Here is a 23,752-nt window from a genome sequence, read left to right on the forward strand (position 1 = left end):
GCACACACTTATAGATACAACAATTACTATTTGATACACACATTTATGGCTAAAACCACTTTCAAATAAAGAAATAAGTCGAGTCATTGTATTTTTCCTCCTTGATACACGAGGAGCCCAGTTGGTGGTTTTCAATGGAAATTATTTAATCTATAAGTACACACTTGAAAATTGATTCAAGATCTTATTTAATTACCAACGAGTCATGCTATAACTGAGTTGTTCAAGGATGTAAATCGGCATAGGTAGGGTATGTTTGTAAAAGGCGTTTCTGAACATGTGTGCCATAGACTCAACCACGTATTCTAGGTCTCAAAATATGACGAAAACTTCATGTAAATATACAGACTGTCCCAGATAAGGATGAACAGCATAGGGATCTCAGAACGGGTAATAGATGCAAAATTGCTTAAAGTTAAAAAAAGTTGCACAATTTAAAGCAAATTAATAATGTATTTTATACCGGTTAAATTCCCAATTGTTACGAAGATGCCCGAAAAAAAGCCGAATTTGGCATTTTGGATTTTTTGCAAATAACTCTTATAGGGTTATAGTTAGAGAAATGAAAGTTTTACATTATTAAGCCGCTTTTTTGAGAACTTCTTAGCGGTGTTGCCAGATTTTTTTATTTAATCCTTACTTTTAGAGATAAATTGTTAAACTTTTGGTTTTCATGTAGATACAATATGGAATATTTACATTTTTCAAATCGTCATAAAATTACTTTTTCAGCTATGTATTTTATTTGGTATTTTTCTCAGAAACTCTACGAATGATAGCCAGATGAAAATAGAATTTGATGACGATTTTAAAAACGTAGAGTAAAAATATAATAATATTGCGCCTCTATGAAAATAAAAAGTTTAACAATTGATCTTCGAAAATAAAGATGTAATAAGAAAATTGGCACATCTCTACGAAGTTCTCAAAAAAATGTCTTAATAATGTAAAACTTTCATTCTTCTAACTATAACCGTATAAGAGTTATTTGCAAAAAATAAAAACCATTAAAAAAATTTTTTCGGGTATTTTCGTAGCCATTGGGAATTTAGCCGGTATAAAAACAAATTATTAATTTGCTTTACATTACACAACTTTTTCCTCATTTAAACGATTTTGTATCTATTAGCGTTTCCGATATCCTCATGCTGTTTATTCCTATCTAGAATAGGCTATAAATCGACAGGCACTTCGTTTTCGATATACAGGGCGTGAAAGTTGATTCCTGAGAATGATTTTTTATTAATATTTTCGAAACATTTCAAGATAAATTAATAAAATTTTGTACTCTATGATAACTTTTTGGGTTCTTTTTGAAAAAATATAAAAATTGCCACATTTTTCCAGTAGCGGGTAATACAGGGGGATAGCTTTAAAAGTATTTAAGTTTTTTGTATTTAATTTGATGTACGATTTTATAGGAAAAATATTAAATTTAAAAATTTTATTACAACATAAAAAAAGGTATTCCTAATGAAAAACGAAATTTTTAACAGTTTTTGAGAAAATTGAGATTAAACAAACCGGTAGATTTTATTAAATAAACATCAGATTTAAAACCCTTTTTTATTCATTTCCATTAACAATAATTGTAATTAAACCCTGTTCCAGTAATAACAAAAAACCAGTCATACTATTAATAAATGTTGTCATATACAAAAGTGTCAAAAACATTTTTTGTTTCGTCTCAAGGCCAACTGGGTTTTAAATCTGATGTTTATTTAATAAAATCTACCGGTTTGTTAAATCTCAATTTTCCCGGAAACTGTTGGAAATTTCGACTTTCTACAAAAGTATCCTTTATGTAAAAAACCTTCAAGTTTAATATTTTTCTTATAAAATCGCCCATAAAGTTAAATACAAAAAAGTTTAGGTACTTTTAAGCCTACCCTCTGTAGTAACAGTACTTGAAAAAAAAAAGATAATTTTCTTATAGAGACGTAGAAAGAACACGAAAAGTTATACTAAAGCACAAAATTTCATTAATTTATCTCAAAACGTTTCGAAAATATTAATAAAAAACCATCCTCAGGAATCAACCTTTCACACCCTATATGTATATCGAAAACGAAGCGTCTTTCAATATATGAAGTTTTTGTCATATTTTGAGTCCTGTAAAATGGGGTTAAATTTATGGCATTCTGTTCAGAACCACCTTATATAATAATTTTTCCCTAGATTCTAAAGATGGTGATTGATTTGTCACCGAAACCTTAAAAAGGATGTTGGTGCGAGCCCTTAGTAAAGAGCGCATATTATTCTTAGTTAATTTTAACTGAGAACAGTGTGCAATTCCATCGTTCCAACAACCACTACTTGTGTGCGAGGCGTTATTCTTAAACAAAATAAAAAAAGAAATAGAGGCACTAGTCCTAATAGTTCTTTCAATCCGAATGAAACTATAAGGGAAGTCGCGAAAACGTGAAAAGAACAGAGCAAGAACTTGGGGCTTTTTATTTTTTGCATTATGTTCTTCAATAAAATAATTACATATTTTGATATTTTGATAACTGATATTTGAATAATTATTCTCTCACCCTCTCTCTATCTGTCTGTCTCTCTCTGTGTCTCTCTTTCTCTTTCTGTGCCCCTCTCTCTCTCTCTCTCTCTCTCTGTCTTGTTTTTTTTAATGTTTTTCTATGCCTCTATATGAATACCAGCTTTTGGCCTAATGTCTCGAGCCGCAGTTATTCTATAGGTTTTAAGTGCTAAGGTTAACAGATAAGTATTTACATTATCCAGGTATTCCGCCTATAGCCATGCTCGCATTATTATATTAGGTACATTGTACTTCGTGCAAACAAACTAAATGCTTTATCACCGTGCTACAAATATTTATACCTAATGAAACATCTGGACTTGATATCTGATTCTGTGAGTAACCAGAAGTGAACACCGAGAACCCTCTTGCTTGCTGCCGCCGTTGATGGGTCGTTTCTGAGAGTTTCTGGCAAATTAGGAATAAAAGGTATCAGTCGTTAGTACTCTACTATGGTTTATACTATTGACATCTGTAATTTTTCTAACTGATCAATTCTCATGAAACAAAGGATTCATTCAAAATATTGCACAATACCGCGGGAATTTACGTGTCAGCAGATTTTTTCCGCTAATCAGTACACACTACCACATTCAATAAATGGTGCAATAACCCAGACTATACATACGAATGGGACACGAACGAGGCATATTCGGATTTTGTTAAGCCCATGACAATTAAATATTAAACTAAAAATTAATATTGAATTGGACCGCCTGTGATGTGTAATTTAAAGTGTCTTCAATTTCTGGTAGTCTTCAGCACCACAAAAATCCCAATTGCCATAAACCTGGGAACAGAGGCTTAGAGACCTTGAATGAAAGTTAATTAGAAATTCTAAAATTTTCAATAAATTAAATTGAATCTTCTACCTGTAGAAAGTCTAACGGATTTGCAGCTTGACGATTCTTTCGCAGAAGCGTGCCTGTGCGGCATAGATGTTTCTAATTACCCCACGTTTATTAAGAAATAAAAAATTGGCAAAAAATTAGTGCTTCTACGCTTCCTGATATTCACTAATCTGTAATTTGAAGTGTCGTCTATCTCATCAAAAATGCTAATATTTCATGGACGTGAAAAGTATGCATCATCGCCTCACTCTGTATGAATACGCGTGGCAACGCTAAACACAGATTTGTAGTTGTGCCAAATCATTCGTTGTCGGTGAATCTTCATTCTGATTTAATTTCTGGTTGTGGTGTTATGTGTAATTTGGCAAGTTCAGTGCGTTCTGTTAATATGCGATAATTAAGCACAACATTCTTAATGGTACTATCAATTAAGTAGTTCGGCGAAAGCTTCATTACGCAACAGTGACGTCGTTCGTCTTAAATAAACTAACACATGTGATGTGGATTTAGAATGTATTCTTGATATTTTGTCTGATTTGTCCAATGTTAACTCACAAAAATTTCAAAACCTTTCATCGCTTATCATAAACCAAATTGTATCAATGTTATAAGTGATTATACAGAAAAAAACCTCAAGTAAGCCTTGAAATATCAGAGGCATGTCTGGGATAACTTGGTCTGTTAATCTTTTACCAGTGGGAGAATTGATGGTAAATAGCAAATGATTTAATCAACGTCCTACGTTTATGGTTCATCGTCTACTACAAGATTTTTCTTAATGATCACTCGCTATGAGATTTTTCTTATCTTAACATTTAATTTATCTAATACACAGGGTGCTTCCTGGCGTGATTATCCTACTATTACTATAAATTGTATAATTATGTACCTATCACTTGAAATTTAGAAACATTTGCTAACAACGACTTAAAAATCACCCTGTCAAATAAAACACACACTCATCATAAAAATCTTAAGAACCTCATTATCAAGCTATATCTCGTTAAAAACCGAACGGGTAAGGGTACCTATCTACTACACCATAAATTGACACAGTCTAATGAGTTTAGCGAATTTTCTACGTATTTAAAAGCAGTTTTCATTTGCAGACATCTGAACCGAAATGGAGGACGCTAGTGATGCGGAAGCAAGGAAAACTCAGAAGAAGGCCAACCCTTTTGAGACCAGCAACATCATAGCAAAGCTATGTTTCACGTAAGTTCCATATTCCCTAAAGTTGCTGTGAAACACGCCCTGAATTTCCTCAGATGGATGCTGCCGCTCTTTGTCACGGGCTTCAAAAGGGACCTCCTAGAAGAGGACCTCTTCCCCCGTCTAGCATCTCACGACTCTACGTATTTGGGCAACAAGTTGCAAAGAGAATGGGATAAGGAGCTCAAAAAGAAACCCACAGATCCATCCCTATGGAAATGTTTAGCTAGAGTGTTTGGTAGGCAGTTAGCGGTATTAGGAACATGCTACTTCATAACTGAACTATTCGTAAAGTGAGTTTTTAGGTTCGTCTAGGTTAATTCTATACCTTTCAGTAATTTTGGGTTGAAAAGATAGTCGGAAATGAAATATCACATATGCAGGGTGTCGGCTTCTAGCGCTTAAGCATGGAGATCTCGGTAACCATAAGGAATACGAGATCGATTAAATTGGGGCATAGTTGTACAATTCAAAGTTTAAGAATATTAAAATGGAAAAAATTGCGAATTTCTACCAACTGAATGCAAGTGTAAAAACAGGGAAGTCCCACAGAGAAAACAATCCGATTACCGCATTCGAGCTCAACAAGGAGTTCGATTCTTAAAATAAGTCGATTATCCCATAACGGATTAACTTAATGTCAAGAATTACTGTTTTCCTTAGTAACTCAACATCACTTTATAAAATCAATCTTAAACCTAGGTTGGGCCAACCGATATTCCTCTCCAAACTCTTGGAGTACTACGAGCCAGGCTCCACAATGACCAAAACTGAAGCATATTACTATGCAGGAGCAATCGCCACCTGCTCTTTAATATCCCAGACCTTCCAACACACCTTCATGCTTCACAACTTCCATGTAGGTAAGTTTCAGTATCCTTTACCGTTCCTTTTAGATCCCTTTTATAACTCAACGTATTGCTTTAAGGCATGAAGATACGCGTGGCTACCTCCGCTCTCATCTACCGCAAAGTTCTGAAGCTGAACAAAAGCGCCCTAGCCGAAACCACTATAGGACAAATGGTTAATCTGATCTCAAATGATGTGGGAAGGTTTGAACTGACTACTACTCATATTCACAGCCTGTGGATGGCCCCCCTGGAGACCACCGTAGTTCTGACTCTGATTTACTTTTATGCGGGAGTTACAGGTGTGATTTCAGAAAAAATAATAATTAGTAAACGGAGTGACTAATGATGATTATTTAGGTATGATTGGGGTGGTAATAATGCTCCTTTTCATCCCTCTGCAAATGTGGTTGGGCAAGAAAACGTCAGAATTTCGCTTAGCTACCGCCATCAGGACCGATGAGCGGATACGTCTGATGAACGAAATAATTTCTGGAATGCAAGTTATTAAAATGTATACTTGGGAAAAACCGTTTGCGAAGCTAGTGGAGTTGACTAGAAGGTCGGTAGATAAAAAAAATTAAAGCTCTAAAAAATCTCTTCAATCCTAGACGAGAAATACAACAAATCAAAAAAATCTCCATCATTCGAGGCATAATGATGTCCTTCAACATCTTCGTCAACCGCACTGCCATCTACGTCTGCGTCCTCACCTATGTCCTCACGGGAAACAGCCTCACCGCCCAGTATGTGTACGTACTGCAATCGCTCTATGGAGTGCTCAGAATGTCTGTCACAATGTTCTTCCCTCAGGGGATAACCCAGATAGCCGAGGCCAATATTTCGGTGAAACGAATTAAGAAGTTTCTTCTGTATGAGGAAGTGGACTTCGATTCAAGTACCACCTTCTACAATAACTTGCAGTCCAATGAAAACCTCGCTAAAAACAAATTTTTCACACCTGCGAATAACAAAGTGGAAATAATGATTGAGAATGCCTCCTTCAAATGGTCCAAATCCCAACACGAAAACACCTTAGAGGACATAAACATGCAGGTGGGACAAGGAGAGCTCGCGGTATTGATAGGCCCTGTGGGAAGCGGAAAAACCACTTTACTGCACGCCATTTTGGGTGAATTAACGCCCTTGAGTGGAAAAGTAACAGTGAAAGGAAAGATCTCCTATGCCTCGCAGGAGCCTTGGCTCTTCATGGGCAGCGTCAGGCAAAACATTACCTTTGGACAAAAATACGATGCGAGGAGATACCACGAAGTGGTACGAGTGTGCCAGCTACAACGAGATTTCTCGTTATTCCCATATAGTGACCGCACCATCGTAGGGGAACGCGGAGTATCCCTTAGCGGTGGTCAAAGGGCTCGCATCAATTTAGCTAGGGCTGTCTACAAAGAAGCTGACATATACTTATTAGACGACCCTTTATCTGCAGTGGATGCCCATGTGGGCAAACAAATGTTCGAGGACTGCATCACACAATATTTGAAAGATAAGTGCGTAGTTCTCGTCACGCACCAATTACAATACCTTAAGAAAATCGAGAAGGTGTACCTAATGGGACATGGGAGAATCGACCATTCGGGCAGCTATGAGGAAATCCAGAGTGCAAGTACTAACTTTACACAGCTGTTGAACGAGTTGAAGGACATCATGGATGAAGAAGAGGAGGAGGAAGAAGAGGTGGTTACTAATGGAGATGTTGAACCTGTGAAGAGAATGAGACGAGTGTCTACCAAGGAAGTGATGCCGAAGAATGAAACGGAGAAGGTACATACAGGGTGTTTTATTTAAAATGACATAAGCGATTATCTCCAAATCCAAATTTAAAATGAAAAAAGTTTGAAATAAACATTGTTTGTTTTGGAAGGGGGCGTCCAACGTGCATAAGCAAATTTTTATTCATGGTCATTTAAAGTATATTTCAAGGCCAACTTTGTTTTTTTAAGTGAAACACCTATTTTTTGGTAAATTTGCAAAGCTCTTAAAAAATAAGTATTTTTTGCGTGAAAAGGTTTTTCTAAAACTTCTCGTTTTCCAGTCATGAACAATAAATGAAATAGTACATTTAAAATAACACATGAGTGAAATTACGAAAAAAATTTTAATAACGGAGAATAAAAATTTTCAGATTCTAAAAATGAACCCAAAATGATAGAAGTTATTTTTAAACGTTTATCGATCGAACAAAAAAGCCATGTTTTCACTAGAATATACGTGTAAATTTTTCTGGGGGTATTGAATTTATTTACAAATTTCAAAGGAATCTTTAAGACGAAGTTAATTATTTGTTTTTCAACTAAAATTGTTAATTTAAAAGTGAAAAATAGAGAACTTTTCTATAGAAAATAAAATTCAAATGGTGTTAGCTCATAGAGAAAGTGGTTAAAACGGCGCTGGAGCTTATCGGATTTATGTGCAAAGATTCCCTGAAGAAAGACCATCTAGTCATCAAATTTTTTATCAAATGATCAAGACATTTCTTGGAAGTGGCAACACAGAGATAAGTAAAAAACCCTCGCCAGAACTACCATCAATGAAAACAACCAAATAGCTATTTTAGCGACTGTAGCAGTTGATCCCCATGGAGTTGTCACCAAGAGATTTGGGCATTTTGCTGGCCAGTGTGCGTAACATTTTAAAATTGAATAAGTTGCATTCGTATCATGTTTCCCTCCACTATTACATGACAACAATATTAAGAAGCGGGTGCAAGTTTATACTTGAGCACGGGAAAAACTAAATTTAAATGAAAACTTTTTCTTCAATGTGCTTTTGTCCGACGAATCCACTTTCACGAACCATGGTAAGGTTAATCGTCACAACATGCACTATCGATCCCTAAAAAATTCTCACTGGCTGAAACAAGTAGAACATCAAAGACTATGGTCAATTAATGTTTGATGCGCATTGTCAGCAACAAAATAATACAACTATTTTTTATTGAAGGCAAATTAAATGGTGAGAAATATCGTAGTTTTCTATTCAAAGATATACCAGTTTTGTTGGAAAACCTTACTTTTGACCGAAGAGTTGCTTTGTGTTTATCAACATGATATTGATGGATCTCCAGCTCAAGTTGCTCATGTGACACGAAACGTTTTAAATAAAATGTTTCCTGAAAAATGGATAAGACATAACAGTCCAGTGAACTAGCAACCTAGATCAACTTACTTGACCCCATTAGACTTTTTTCTTTGGGCTTACCTTAACGAAAAAGTATACGTTCAAGTTCCAACAACTCCGAATAAATGTTTAAAAATAATTTTTACTATAATTTTGAGTTAATTTTTAGAATCCATGAATTTTTATTTACCATTAATAAAGTTTTTTTTTTGTAATTTAAGTCGAGGATTATTTTAGATGTGCTGCTTCAATTTTTGTTGATATCTTGAAAACGAAAAATTTTAGAAAAAACTTTTCTAGCAAAAAATACAGTAGGTGCTCGGTTATATGAACACCCTATTATGTGAACTACCCGCTACAATGAACACTTATTTCAAATAACATCAGGTTCTATAGAGTGAACAGCGTTGCTCTCGATTAAGTGAACAAAAATACTAGTTGGCAATATGCACTATTATAGTGGTAACCTGTAACATTTTCCTTCCCACATTAATAGGGACTTCCCCGAAAATGTCGAAAGACTCGAAAGGGACGAAAGGTTAATTTCATCAGTGTACGGCTTGCGTATACCACGACAGATGCACATTACAAGTTTATGCAAAGTTTATCATTATGAAGCGAAAAGTGTTAACTTTATCAGTAAAAAGCGGCATTATAAAAAGTTTAGAGAATGGTTTGAGTGTTACAAGTTTATCAAAAAAGTATGGTGTCGCAAAATCTACAATTTGTGCTATAAAAAAAATAAATTGAACATATTGAAAGTAACATCGCAATGTGCGTGTGAAAAATTTAAAAGAAGAACGTTGAAAAAAGGTGAGATGCCTAGAATGGAGAAAAGACTTTATGAATGGTTTTGCAAACAGAGGTGTAAAAATCTACCAGTTACAAGCGAACTGTTAAAAACCAAAGCTAAGTTATTATACGGGGAATTAAAAGAAAAGGAGAAGTTTTTTGCCAGTGACGGGTGGCTACAAAATTTTAAACGCAGATATGGCATTCGATTTCTGAAAATTTCTGGTGAAAAATTGTCGACTAATCCTGAAATGATCGAACCATTTAAACAAGATCTGCGTTCCATCATTGAAAAGGGAAATTTGGTGAATGAACAAATCTACGATGCAGATGAAACGGGCCTTTTCTGGAGATTACTCCCTGATAAAACTTTAGTTAAAAGCGATGAAAAATCTGCTCCCGGAAGAAAGGCAGAGAAAGCAAGGCTTACTTTTCTTGCTTGTACGAATGCAACTGGAGCACATAAAATTCGACCACTCGTAATAGGAAAAGCTAAGAATCCGAGATGTTTCAAGAACTTTACGCTTCCAGTTGATTATGACTATTCCGCAAAGGCTTGGATGACTTCGACCATTTTTGAAAACTGGTTCCACAGAACATTTGTGCCTGAGGTCAGAAGATATTTGAAACAAGTAGGGCTTCCTGCAAAAGCAATTCTACTATTGGACAACGCTCCCAGTCAGCCTCCGGCAGAGAATCTACGATCAAACAATGGAAATATTTTTGCATTTTATATGCCCCCAAATGTAACGCCACGTATACAACCAATGGACCAAAATATGATCCGTATTACTAAACTATACTACAGGTCAAGTTTGCTATCTTCGATTGTCTCTTCGAAATCTGAAAACTTATCAAAACTCCTCAAAGAACTGACAATTAAAGATGCTGTTATAAATCTTTCTCGAGCATGGAGTAGACTTCAGGCTGATACGATTAGGAAGTGCTTTGTAAACATTCTCAACTTTGAAGGAAGTAAGAACGAGGAATATTCTGAAGAGGATATTCCCCTTAGTATTTTGAAGGAACGATATAAAGGTGAGACTAAAGAGCCCGAGCTGGAAGTCGTAAGTTTACTGAAGGAACTTGACCAACAAGTAGTTTATTCTAAAGATGAGATTCAAAGATGGAACGAGGATTTGGAGGAAGAGCCACAAAGCGACATTAATGATGACGATTGGGAAAGCAATGAAGATCAAGATGAAGCTCACCAAGAGAAAACTGACGTAACTTCATCAGAAGCTTTGGATGCATTTAATACGGTTATTCGTTGGGCGGAAAGAAACATATTCGAAGTTAACGACTTGTTGGTGCTACGAAAGTGCCGAGACAAAGCACTGCAAAATAATTTGGCAGCGAAAAAAGTCCAAAAACATATTACACAATACTTTAGTAAAATGTAATAAGTACATAACATGAAAATAAAATACTTTTGATTATATGAACAATTTGATATTATGAACACCCTCGGTTTGAATTAGTTCACATAATCGTGCGCCAACTGTACTTAATTTTGAAGATCTTTGCAAATTTCCAAAAAAATGGATGTTCCATTAAAAAAACAAATTTGGCTTTAAAATGTCCTTTAAATGACTTTGAGTAAAAATTTGCTTATATGCATTGAACGTCCTCTTTCATAACAAGCAATGCTTTTTTCAAACTTTTTTAAATTTTAAATTTGGTTTCGGAGATAATCACTTGTGATACTTTAAATTAAACACCCTGTATATATATATATATATATATATATATATATATATGTATATATACAGGGTTATTCACATCATACTACACGGAATATTGCGGCTAAAGTATTTAATATTTAGAATTTTTCTCTTTTGCGATGTGTAGAACTCATATAGAGGTCCATTCTAAAATTATTTTACTTTTATACAGGGGGTTGTAAATAAGTGAAAAATATTAAAGTTATGTTTTTTTAAACCAAACACTCAATATATTAGTACCGTTTTAGGTTCCTTGAGATAAATAAATGTAAGTCTGATTAAGGTTTACCTACCCTAAACCTTAAGGATTTTGAAATAATTGAGATTTTGTAAAAATGTAGTGCAAATTTAAAACTTTTGCTTTGAAGGAAGTTTAAACTGGAGTAAGCCGAAATTCACATCAAGCCTCAGACATGAGGCATATTTCGTGCCATAGTCATGAAAATTTAGATATCTTATACAGTGTGTCCAAAAAATAAATTGAAAAATGTACTTACTTTGAAGGGTATTAACTTGCTTAATTTAAATGGAACACCCTATATTTTATTACTCCAACTATCAGATTGAAATATTATCGATCGAAAACTATTATACTTTTCTACACCTAAATGTACAAGTTTTCCTTGAAAATTAAGATTTTTAAAGAAAGTAGAAAATCCTATTACTTTTTGTATCAGTTGCCACGGTGACATCTAAAATGTCAATATAAAGAATCATATTTATGCATTCTTTTTTCGGAGATTTGATTAAATATGAAAATTATCTTGTAAGTTACGCAAATAATATTGAAAATATCATAAATAAAGAATTATCCAAAAAAAGAATGCATAAATATGACTCTTTATATTGGCATTTTAGATGTCATCGTGGGAACTGATACACGAAATAATAGGATTTTCTACTTTCTTTAATAATCTTAATTTTCAAGGAAAACTTGTACATTTAAGTATAGGAAAGTATAATAGTTTTCGATCGGTAATGTTTCAATTTGATAGTTGTAGTAATAAAATATAGGGTGTTCCATTTAAATTAAGCAAGTTAATACCCTTCAAAGTAAGTACATTTTTCAATTTATTTTTTGGACACACTGTATAAGATATCTAAATTTTCATGACTATGGCACGAAATATGCCTCATGTCTGAGGCTTGATGTGAATTTCGGCTTATTCCAGTTTAAACTTCCTTTAAAGCAAAGTTTTTAAATTTGCACTACATTTTTAGAAAATCTCAATTATTTCAAAATCTTTAAGGTTTAGGGTAGGTAAACCTTAGTCAAACTTACATTTATTTTTCTCAAGGAATCTAAAACGGTACTAATATATTGAGTGTTCCATTTAAAAAAACATAACTTTGATATTTTTCACTTATTTACAACCCCCTGTATAAAAGTAAAATAATTTTAGAATGTACCTCTATATGAGTTCTACACATCGCAAAAAAGAAAAATTCTAAATATTAAATACTTTAGCCGCAATATTCCGTGTAGCATGACGTGAATAACCCTGTATATATATATTTTAATAGTATAAACTAGTTGATACAAAAAAGTATAGATTATTACAGAAACTGTTAGGTTGTTTCCTGTTAGATTAAAATTAGGCAAAATAAGCTGTAAGTCACTTAAATTGCAACTATTTATTTTTTAGTTATTTAACGAAAGTCTGTTTCTCGTTAGCGGTGCTGTCCAATCACCATGCCCTCTCATTTACATCACACTTTATCATTTATAAATTGAAATAACGTAAATGCGGCAATTCTAAATAAATTGGAAGAATTAATTCCTAATTTTTACATAATTGATGAACTACCTAATTAAGTTTTTCTTATTAGGATCCGAAATTGGAAAGAGAAGGCAGAGGAGGTGGTACCGTGTCATGGGATATATATAAGTCATATTTCGTTTCTGGAGGACATTGGTGCAAAATTCTGACCCTATTCATTATTTTCGTGACCTCACAAGGCCTTGGAAGTTTGGCCGATTATTTCCTCACTGTCTGGTACATGTCTACACCCAATCTTGCTGACACCATCAACAAAAAAAATTGAATTTTAGGGTTAATATGAACCAAATCCAGAAAGCTGATGAAGCTTTTATGATAGTCAATAATACTCAACCTACTGCCATCGATAATATGGACTTGAACATCACATTTGTTCAGCCAACTAACCAGCATTCAACCTTCCAAGATTTTTGGCTAACGCAATTGAACAACAATATTCTTCTGATGTTTTACAGTACAATTATTTTCCTTTTGATCGCTCTGACCATTGGAAGGTCTTTAGCTTTTTACAGATTCTGCAATAAAGCTTCTATAAGACTACACAACAATATGTTTTATAAGATCGTTCATGCAACAATGCGGTTTTTTAACACGAATCCATCGGGAAGGATCTTAAACCGCTTTTCAAAAGATATGAATCAGGTGGATGAGGTTTTGCCGATGACTCTACTGGATACCTTACAAGTAAGTAATTATGGTGAACAATTGAAAAAATGCTTTCACTACTTTCCGTAGATTTCATTAAACGTGTTCTTCATAGCTACAGTGGTGACCGCAGTTAATGCCTGGATGTTGCTACCCACTGTGATAATGCTTACTATATTCTACTTTCTGAGGGTGATTTTTCTAGCAACTAGCAGAGACATTAAGCGTCTTGAGGGCATAAGTAAGTTAATCTCTCTTCAGCAAAGAACTTAAGTGTTATTATCGGCCAACATGTTAGCTAGAAGTCCTGTATACTCCCACCTAACCGCATCTCTGCAAGGTTTGACCACCATTAGAGCTTTTGGGGCTCAGGAGATATTAAAAGAAGAATTCGACAACTACCAAAATGCCTACAGCTCCGCATATTTCATGTTCCTAGGTGCCAACCGGACGTTTGGTTTTTGGTTGGACATGCACTGCGTCGTCTTTATCTCACTGGTCACCCTAAGCTTCCTCATTTTGGACACAAGCGAGTGGACCCACTACTACTTGTAATTCACCTCTAACTGTCTAATATTACAGCAACTTTGGGTGGCAATGTGGGTCTTGCCATCACTCAATCCACCCAACTAACTGGAATGTTCCAGTGGGGTATGCGCCAATGGAGCGAGCTGGAAAACACCATGACCTGCGTGGAGCGAATCAAAGAGTATGCAGATGTGATTCCAGAACTGGATGTGGACGCCAAGCAACCGCCCAGTGGGTGGCCCGAAACGGGTTGCGTCAAATTTAACAAACTCAGTATGAGATACGCCCCTGGAGAGCAACCAGTCTTGAAGGAGCTCAGCTTCGAGGTTAAAAGCTCAGAAAAAGTGGGAATTGTTGGGCGCACTGGAGCTGGAAAGTCATCCATTATCATCGCCTTGTTCAGGCTGGCCATAAACGAGGGGAAAATTATAATAGATGGTCTTGACATTAACAACATCACTTTCTCAAAGCTGCGCTCTAGTATAGCAATTATACCTCAAGAACCGGTGCTATTCTCGGGAACTTTAAGAAAAAACCTGGATCCTTTTGATGAATTCACAGACCAGGCAAGTTTTACAATTCATTTACTTAGGCGCCTTCACGAAATGGTTTTAGGTATTGTGGAACGCCCTGGAACAAGTTGAACTCAAAACCGCAGTTACCGAGTTGCCTCAAGGGTTGGAGAGCAAAATGTCTGAAGGAGGCTCAAACTTCAGTGTGGGTCAGCGACAGTTATTCTGTCTGGCCAGAGCCATCATTAGAAACAACCGCATCTTAGTCCTGGACGAAGCAACAGCTAACGTGGACCCTCATACTGACGCCCTCATTCAAACTACCATCAGAACGAAATTTTCTGATTACACGGTGCTGACGATAGCGCATAGATTGCACACCATCATGGACTCTGATAAGGTACTAGTGATGGATGCTGGAAGGAACCAAGAGTTTGGGCATCCTTTTGAGCTGCTAAATAAGAAAGGCAAGTTCTACGACCTCGTGCAGCAAACTGGAAAGTCTATGGCGGAGAATTTAAGTGCCATTGCTGAAGAGGTGATTATAACGAATATTCTACATTTTTAAGCGACTATTAACATGGGGATTTTTGTAGAGTTTCATGCAGATTAGTCGAAGTAAAAAAACCACCTGATTGTACAATGGTACCTAAGAGATGTGGCATTGGGTGCCAATGGAACAGGTGATATTGTCCATATTGTCATACACTCTGCAATGGATTTTAGCAGTTATAAAATTGTGATATTTATACAGGATGGGAAATTTTTATAGTGCGTGTAATGAGGCATCTTAAATCATAGGAACTGGTAAGAAGGAAAGATCCAGTACAATTTTGAATTCAATAAGATTACGTTCATGAATATATAAAAAAAACTTTTTGTACAGCTTCAATTTGAAAATATAGGGTGTCTCAGAAAAAATGGACAATAAGATGCGATATATTTTTCAGGTAAAAATAGGCCGATTTTACTCATTTCCATGCTTGGATTGGTTGCTTTTTTACGGTAGTGCCACAAATGTGTCTTAATAAATGTAATTTTTTTGGTGATTATAAAGGTTATGAAATGTCGGCGTTTCTAACGAAAAGAAAATTTAACTACCGCTCCCATTCTTCCTTAATACCTCAACACTGTAAGTCTTGTATTAAATAATAATAAAAATTAAGAAATCAACTAAGAACAGCATACACCATAAAATTAAGTGCGACTATGTATAAACAAAAATTATTAAAAATAAACAGTACCTCAATTGTGTTGCTGAACGATTCCTCAAAATGCTCCGAGTATTACTTTGGTTTGGCATAACCGAGGAATTGAACTCGGGACTCCTCAGAACACTAGAAATAAATTTAAAAAACATTCATATACCTTAAGGAACAATAAAGATTAGCATCACAAGTTAAAATTTCTTGAGCAACTTGAACAAGCAGCGTTGAACCCCAAGAAATTAAATTTTAAATCGCGAATTTTTATCTTGTAGAAGAGTCTCTTCACCTATCGGAAAACACTAGATGTGTAATGAAATTGGAAATTGCCCACCCTGTATATTTTATAGCCAGTAAATCTTACGTAAAGTAAATAAAAAAGATATAGGATATTTTTGGTGAATGGTTACTGCGGTTGTGTAAAATCATATGTATTATTGAGTATTTAACTGCTTAGACATAAGGAATGTGAAATTTGTCTGAATAATTTGATTGATTATTACAATCATTTACTGAAAAAAATGCAATTATTTATTTTTTTGTCCCCGCATTTTAAAAGGTTGCCATTCAAGACTGAAGATGCACAGAACAGTCCTACGGATCTCAGCTGAAGAACTGGAGCTGGATAATCAAAAAATACTAGGATGAACCAAAAGTTCATCCCTTTTTTGTATTAATTTTTTCAAAAAAAAAATTACAAAGCAAAATATTATCAAGTTTCAAAATAAACGCCATTTGATTCTATTATCTGAAACCATCTATTAGCGAGTTGCTTGGTTCCATGTCGGTACCATTCCTAATCCTTAGAATTAAAAAACTCGTGACACCCTGCTTCGATTTGGTCTAAGTAATCGAAGCTGCGACGGCGCAGGAAGTGTGCCATTGAGCAAAAAAGATGATAGTCTGATGGCGCAAAGTCGGGGCTGTATGCTGGGTGTGGCAGAAGTCCAATCGCATCAAGTTCTTCGATCTTTTCCTTGGTTTGTCTGGCTGTGCGCGGTTTAGCGTTGTCTTGCTGCAGAAGTACTTGCTTTCAATTAGTCAATGCTGGATATTTCATACTCAATTCTGCGTATATTCGGAGGAGTTGAGCAAAATAGAAGTCTACGTCAATGGTACGATTATTTTAAACAAGCTCAGTGTGGATTACACTTTCAGAATTCCACTAGACGTACAATAAAGTCTTCCAGGAAAAATGATCTCGTTTGGGTACCAGTTCTGCAATTTATCTAGGGTTCAGCTATTAATTTTGCTTGTCTGAGTTGCTGAAGTAAACCCAGTTTTCATCTCAAGTCACTATTCGGTAGATAAAACGGTCGTCATGCGAATTTTGAGTAAATTTCAGCATGTGTCTACACGATTTTGAGCTTAATCTTTCGTTAAATCATATGGAACTTCTCGGCATCATCCGTTGACTTTTCCAACAACATTAAGATGACGAACAACTGATGTTTGTGAAATATTGAGTTCAAACAACAATCTGCGAGCAATGATTGGTGAATTGGCTTCAACGGATTCATCGATGGCTTCAGTATTCACCGTCATAAGATTAGACTAACATGGCTAATCTCTGAGGTCCTTGTGTTCTTCATTGAACTTTTTGGACCACTTTCATGCTCTTCGAAATGAGACAACCTCTTCTCCTTCCAATTCGCATATTTTCTTTGCCGCTTCACATATTTTAAACTCCTATTTCCAGTAGTGGCGGAAAAGTACCAGAATTTCAAAATTTTCCACGATTTTATTAAAACGAACCAAATTAAATGATTAATAAATGAATTTAACTAATAAATAAATATGAGAGAGCTTTTCAAAAGCTATAAAATAATATACAGGGTGTTCATTTCAAAACGATCCATCCGAAATATCTCTTAATTGGGAGGAATATTAAAAAAAGAAAAACATGTTTATTTTGATATCTAAGGGGAAGTTTAATTTAACAATAAATAAAATTGTATCAGTCATCCCCTCACCCCCAGCTGCCCTCACTTTGATATTTCATCAATAATGTGCCCCACATCGAATGGCACATCATCGCAAGCGGAATTCAATTTCCTGTTTAACTGCACCAAGAAAAAAGAAATCGGTTAATAGAGTCAAGAGTTATAAGGGGAAACGTGTGCTAGTGCAAACCTAAAATATCTCTTTTCTACAAAAAAACAAAATAAAATATGTATTGCGAAAACACAAGTTTTCGACACTTTTACAAACGGTTGAATTTTGTTATTTGTTTGAATTATCATTTTCTTGTAGTTAATTTTACATCGAAATCGTCATTTTAAAATGTAATATATCCTAGCTGAAAAACAGAAATAATTTTCATGTATAGGGCTAAAGAGAACCGCAAGAGTATTCATTGAGAGACATCAGGATAAAAACATGGGACTCATTACGTTGGTACGTAAATGAAAAAAAACTGTTTGTGACAAAAAACCTACAGAGACGAGAAATGCGGACGAAATATACGAAATTGAACTGCTAGACCACTTTACTGTGTACCCAACTTTGTCTATTAGAAAAGTCGCTAAGCTAACAAGTATTTCAATTGATTCATTGCATTGAGAATGAGCAAAGTCTTTTCCTTATAATCTGCTAATGTTGCATCAACTCAGCGAGAACGATTATGATCCTCAATTAATCAAAAATGTTTGCTTTAGTGACGAATCAACTTTCTTTTTGAATGGACATGTTAATAAACATAGTTGTAGATATTGGAACAATGAAAATCCGCATCTATTTCAAAAAAGTCACATTCAATTTCTACAAAAAATCAACGTTTGGGTACCAATTTATAGAAACGAAATTATTGGACCGCTCTTTCTGGAAGAGAATTTAACTGGTGAACTGTATTTGAACATTTTACAAAATACGATGGGCCCTCTTATCATCTAATCTCTAAAACATCAAGTTGATGAGAAGGTACTTAGTAAACAAGATATGCATTTCCAACAAAGTGGAGCTCCTCCTCACTACCCCTTACCAGTTCGAGAATGGCTCAATGAACAATTTCTAGGCAAATGGATTGGCAGAAGAGAGGTATTAGAATGGCCAGCAAGATCTCCAGATTTTAATCCACTAGACTTTTTCCTATGGGGTGGTTTAAAAATTAAAGTGTTTAGAACTTCACTTGAAAGTATTCAAGAATTGCAAAATAGAATTTTCCTGGAACGCAGAAGAATTACTTTGGCCAATGTTCGCGAAGAATTTGAAAATAGGCTTTATTCTTGCCTCGCTAATAACGGTTAACATTCTGAGCTAACACTTAATAAAATGAATTATTTGATGTATTATATATGTGAGCATTCCTCGCTTATGTTAAGATTATCAAGTAATACCATGTGAGAATGACATGGGGGTTAGCCGTAAATTACTTCTAAGATAAGCGTGAGAAAACGATAGAGGGTTGTTTATGAATTCCTTAACATAGGCGAGAGAAAAATTGATGATGGGTCAGGGAATCGTGGGAAAAAGCCTGGAATGTGGCTTATCAATGCACTTAAAAAGAGAGGGATGCGCTCGGGGGTGGATAAGACATGTGTATCGGGGGGCATTCCGGCTTGGTTCTTGACAAGTAAAGGAGTGCCTCAAAACTTGCTTTGTTTTATTTTTTCCTTTTCATAACGATACCGAAATCTTACATATATGCTATTTGCACTAGTACACATTTTTCCTTCTAACTTCCTACTCCATTAATCGATTTTAGCTTTCTTAGTAGTTACATAGCAAATTGAATTCCGCTTGCAATAATGTGCCACTCGATGAGGAGTGCCATTTGAAATATCAAAATGGGGGTTAGCAGAGGATGATGAAGTGACTGATACAATTCTCTATAATGTCAAATTAAACTTCCCCATAGTACTTAAATAGACTTTTTAAAATTTTCGTCCTAATTAAGAGATATTTCGAGGGTTCGCTTTGAAACGAACACCCAGTATTATACATGCAAATAAAATAATTATATTGACTTCAAGAAATCGCACAAACTAAAACAATACAAAAATGCACTTTTGGTTCACCCCAATAGAAACCATTTGACCTTAATTGCAATTCTTTACTTAAACTATTTATTACAATATTAAACTACGGTTAACTTGATTTGCCTATAAAAATACCCGCCTCGTCACAACATTGACGTCATTGCCCTACAACAATAATCCCCATACCATTTTGCCACCATGGTAACGTCAACAACCGCGTTGGCATTGCCTCGAAATGTGAAACGAAAGTCCTCTACCGTTTTCGATGATCTTTTGATTGGTTTTCGTAAACAAAGAGTGTAAACATGGACCTAACTTTGACCCAAACTTTGATTAATATCCTCGCCTGTTCTTTGACCACACGCGAACCAGAAAAACGTGTCAAATGTGGCGGGATTGAGACGTTTCGTTTCGCGTTATATCAGTGACCCTTTTTAGGTAATGTATGCTCGTATTATGTAGTATATCGATTCAGGAGTTGGAATGGTGCAGTTCATTGCGATTCAAGGTAGAAGAAGCGGCAAACATGACCATGGGCGAGAAATCGGCCGCGTCCAAAAAACCGCCCATCAATCCCAGTGCCAAAACCCACCAAACTTCTAACGTCGAGGTCAATCTCAATGACGATCTGTCGCGGCAAAACAGCAAAACGCTCCTTAACACTGAATACACTTTTTCCAGTTCTCCAAGGGCTTTGTTCAACAATAAGAAGATGGTCTTGGGGTAAGCATTAAAAGGGGGAATGCTGGGAATTGGGGGGAAATTTTGAATTTTGGCGCAGTAATTTCACATTAACCAAATCTCAAAGTCACGGTCAAAGGTAATGGCAGGAGGGCTTATCAGAAGGTCATCTTTTATAGCGTTGCAAAAGGAAAATGTTTTATTCATATTCAAGAAGTAAAAAAAGGAATTCTTGGAAGTTGAACGATGGCAAAAGGAACACGTTATTTCCATTAATTTATTCGAACAAAATTCAAAACACATATCCTAGACCATTAACGGGCTATTTGGCATAATAGGGAATAATAATGTAATTGACGTACCCCCACCTGGTTTGGCCAAGACTGTTGGTTAGTGCCTGAAAACAATAATCATGGAATTACACCAATAATTAACAGTCAAAGGGGTCACGCGACGACTTTCCACCTCATGGATCAATGAGATTTTTTCTAATTCGGTTTGCGGTTCGAAAGAGGTTGCGTGACGGACCTCAAGTCTGGCAAGAAGCATGAAAACTCGGACTTTCCTGTTGGTGTCGTCTGGGACAAACTACATGAATTACAAATCAACAATCAAAAACTGCCATCATTCTATGAGACATGGATCCATAATTATAACCATTAACACAACAAAGACGACCCCTCAAAAATTTTCTCTTGATAATGGCTTGCCATCCATGTAAATTGCATATGATGCATGCCAATGTAACATCCAAGAATAGCGTGTTCTTTTAATGTCCAGTCCCTGGGACTAATAACTATTCTGACCTTCAGCCAAGAGGTTCAGCAAAGCCGATGTACGTACGTTCACCTTTATTTGGGTGGAAGCAGTATTGATCCCTGTTCTGGCCTACTACTTTTGACGTAATTCAGAAAAATTAGAATTGACGTTATAATTAATAATGAACTACTATTATTAGGTCTCTAAATATAACAAAAACTATGTTTCGGTACTTGTAGTTTTGAGTACCCGCTTGCACTCGAGGGTCTTGCACACAGGGTTAGTAAATGAGTTTGTGAACCCAAAGTGAACGACCTCTGTAATATTAGAAATTCATAGAGGCCCCACTTACAGACGAGACACACATTTTCTAATAACAGTCATGTTGCGCGATTGAACATTAGAGTATCGTAATAAAGAATTTAACGTGTAATTTATTTAAATTTAATCGATAGGGACTCAATCACCCCAAGAGTCAAAATAGGGCAACAAAACTGAACAATAAATTAATGTAATCGTATGGCATTGTTTGCTATCTGGCACCATATACCTGGGCCCATTAGAGAATCAATAGAAAACAAATCAGGGCTAATACAAAGGTATCAAGAAAAATGTGTAAACAACCCCCAATTTCTTTATATGAATTTAAGTGAGTTAATAAGTGTTCCATGTACAGGGTGATCAACATGCTTATCTCAAAAACCTTAAAGTGTAATATAAAGGTTATTCAATTTTTCATGAGTGTCTATTTTTTAATATTTTCGAATTTACCGAATAGTTCAAAAAACCATGGCGTGACACGGTTTTCTGAACAAATACAAAACAAACACATTTTTTTTTAATGGAACACCCAATATATTGTTACGAATGTTAATTCTACTAGTAGCTACATATAAGTACTTTTTATTATTATAAAATATGAACATTTTTAACAGTTTTTATGTTAATTCCATGTAAAGTAAAGAATGAAAAAATAAGCTTTTAAAAATCTCAATAAATCATATAGTATTCATTGAATTGTTTAAAAACTTGTCTAGTTAAAAACAAAAAGGTCTTTCTATTAAAGTATATTTTTAGTTTTCGAGAAAATTTCTACATGATGTGAAAAAAATCATCTAAACTTTTCGAATTACGATAGAAGAATTTATTTTCAAAAAGAAATACAAGGTGTCCCGTTAAAAAAAAATTGAGTTTGAAGCACTTGAAATGTGAAAAGTTTGAATTTTTTTTTCTCGCCCTATATAAAATTTATCGAAAGTTTAAAATATACTTTAGTAGAGCAAATCTTTGTTTTTAACTGAACAAGTTTTCAAACGATACAATTAATACTATGTGAATTTATTGAAAATTTTAAAAAGCTTATTTTTCCATCGATCTTTACTTTAAATTGAATTAACTAAAAAACTGTTAAAAATTGCGGTAAAAGTTTGAAGGAAACCACTTACAGCGTTGGTTTTTTTTCCGTATTCTACTCGATTAGTAGTATGCGAATATGTGATTTTTTTTGGTGCGGAAATGCCCTATTCAAAAGTTTGCTATTTCACATTAATTTCATTACTTAAGTGTTTTACGGGACCGTGGAGCGAAAAAGGGTGCTGAATGGGGTAAGTTAAGGTAAGGTATATCGAAGTAAGTCAAAGTAAATTAAGGTAAGTTGAGATAAGTTAAGGTAAGTTAAAGAAAGGAAATTAAATCTTACATTTTTCAAATCTACGCATATTAATTTGGTGGATAGTTGCTCCAGTTGACGATTATGAATATCGCAAAATAAACTTTGTTTTATTGAATTGATCTATTTATTAACAAAAAATCACCATATTCCAAATAAATTATATCTAGTAATGCTTTTATTGGATTGATATCGTTTTTCCGACAATAGCGACGTCAGAGTTCTTCACAGAGAACATCAGCGAATTGACTTTCCGGGATAGATCTATAACTCAGGAATGCATTGACCGATTGTTCTCATATTTAGTCTGTAACTACAACTACTCAACCTCTTACATTACCTTATTTTATCATATTACCTTATCTTACCTTACCTTACTTTACCTTACCTTATCTTGAAACGATAAAGAAACAATTAGCACGGCTCCTACGCAATTATGACCCCTTACCTTACCTCAACTTACCTTAATTTACTTTGATTTACCTTATCTTACCTTAACTTACCCCACCCAGCACCTCTTTTTGCTCCAAGGTCCCTTAAAACATTTAAGTAATGAAATTCATGTGAAAAAGCAAACTTTTGAATAGTACATTTCCGCACCAAAAAAATCTCATATTCATATATTACTAATAGAGTAGAATACGTGAAAAAAAAACAACACTGTAAGTGGTTTCCGAGATATCAAACTTGGCCCAAAATTGCAAACAATATTAGTATCCTTAATAAAATATGCGGTATTCCATTAAAAAAAATGTATTTTTGTCACGCCACGGTTTTCTGGACCACCCTGTATCTTGGAAAATATTAAAAAGTGAAAATTCATGAAAAACTGAATAATTTTTATAGTAAACTTTTTTCTTCTAAACCTTACGGTTTTTGAGATAAGGTAGT

At 34.9% G+C, this 23,752-nt stretch overlaps 1 protein-coding gene across 2 annotated transcripts; it reads left to right on the plus strand.

Annotated features, from left to right (window-relative positions):
* Window positions 1-2,811: 2,811 nt before the first annotated feature.
* Window positions 2,812-15,246, plus strand: LOC136417081 (probable multidrug resistance-associated protein lethal(2)03659). Of its 2 annotated transcripts, XM_066402581.1 has the most exons (14): window positions 2,812-2,968; window positions 4,500-4,605; window positions 4,659-4,895; window positions 5,305-5,465; window positions 5,531-5,752; window positions 5,811-6,012; window positions 6,062-7,232; window positions 12,935-13,101; window positions 13,158-13,569; window positions 13,621-13,771; window positions 13,829-14,059; window positions 14,113-14,624; window positions 14,674-15,108; window positions 15,167-15,246. In XM_066402581.1, exons 2-14 carry the CDS (start codon window positions 4,514-4,516, stop codon window positions 15,203-15,205), a joined length of 4,032 nt encoding a protein of 1,343 aa, XP_066258678.1. In that variant the 5' UTR covers window positions 2,812-2,968; window positions 4,500-4,513; the 3' UTR covers window positions 15,206-15,246. The 2 variants fall into 2 exon arrangements, with proteins under 2 accessions (XP_066258678.1, XP_066258679.1); XM_066402582.1 differs by lacking the exons at window positions 2,812-2,968; window positions 4,500-4,605 and having other exon boundaries at window positions 4,816-4,907.
* Window positions 15,247-23,752: the final 8,506 nt, after the last annotated feature.

This window comes from Euwallacea similis, chromosome 26 (assembly GCF_039881205.1).
Source record: "Euwallacea similis isolate ESF13 chromosome 26, ESF131.1, whole genome shotgun sequence".
NCBI lineage: Eukaryota > Metazoa > Arthropoda > Insecta > Coleoptera > Curculionidae > Euwallacea > Euwallacea similis.

Bases quoted from the DNA above. Each gene is read 5' to 3' on its own strand.
- LOC136417081 (XM_066402581.1), top strand. From the start codon at position 4,514: ATGGAGGACGCTAGTGATGCGGAAGCAAGGAAAACTCAGAAGAAGGCC. The intron at 13,570-13,620 runs GTAAGTAATTAT...TACTTTCCGTAG, and splicing joins CTCTACTGGATACCTTACAA to ATTTCATTAAACGTGTTCTT. The intron at 14,060-14,112 runs GCGAGTGGACCC...CTAATATTACAG, and splicing joins CTTCCTCATTTTGGACACAA to CAACTTTGGGTGGCAATGTG.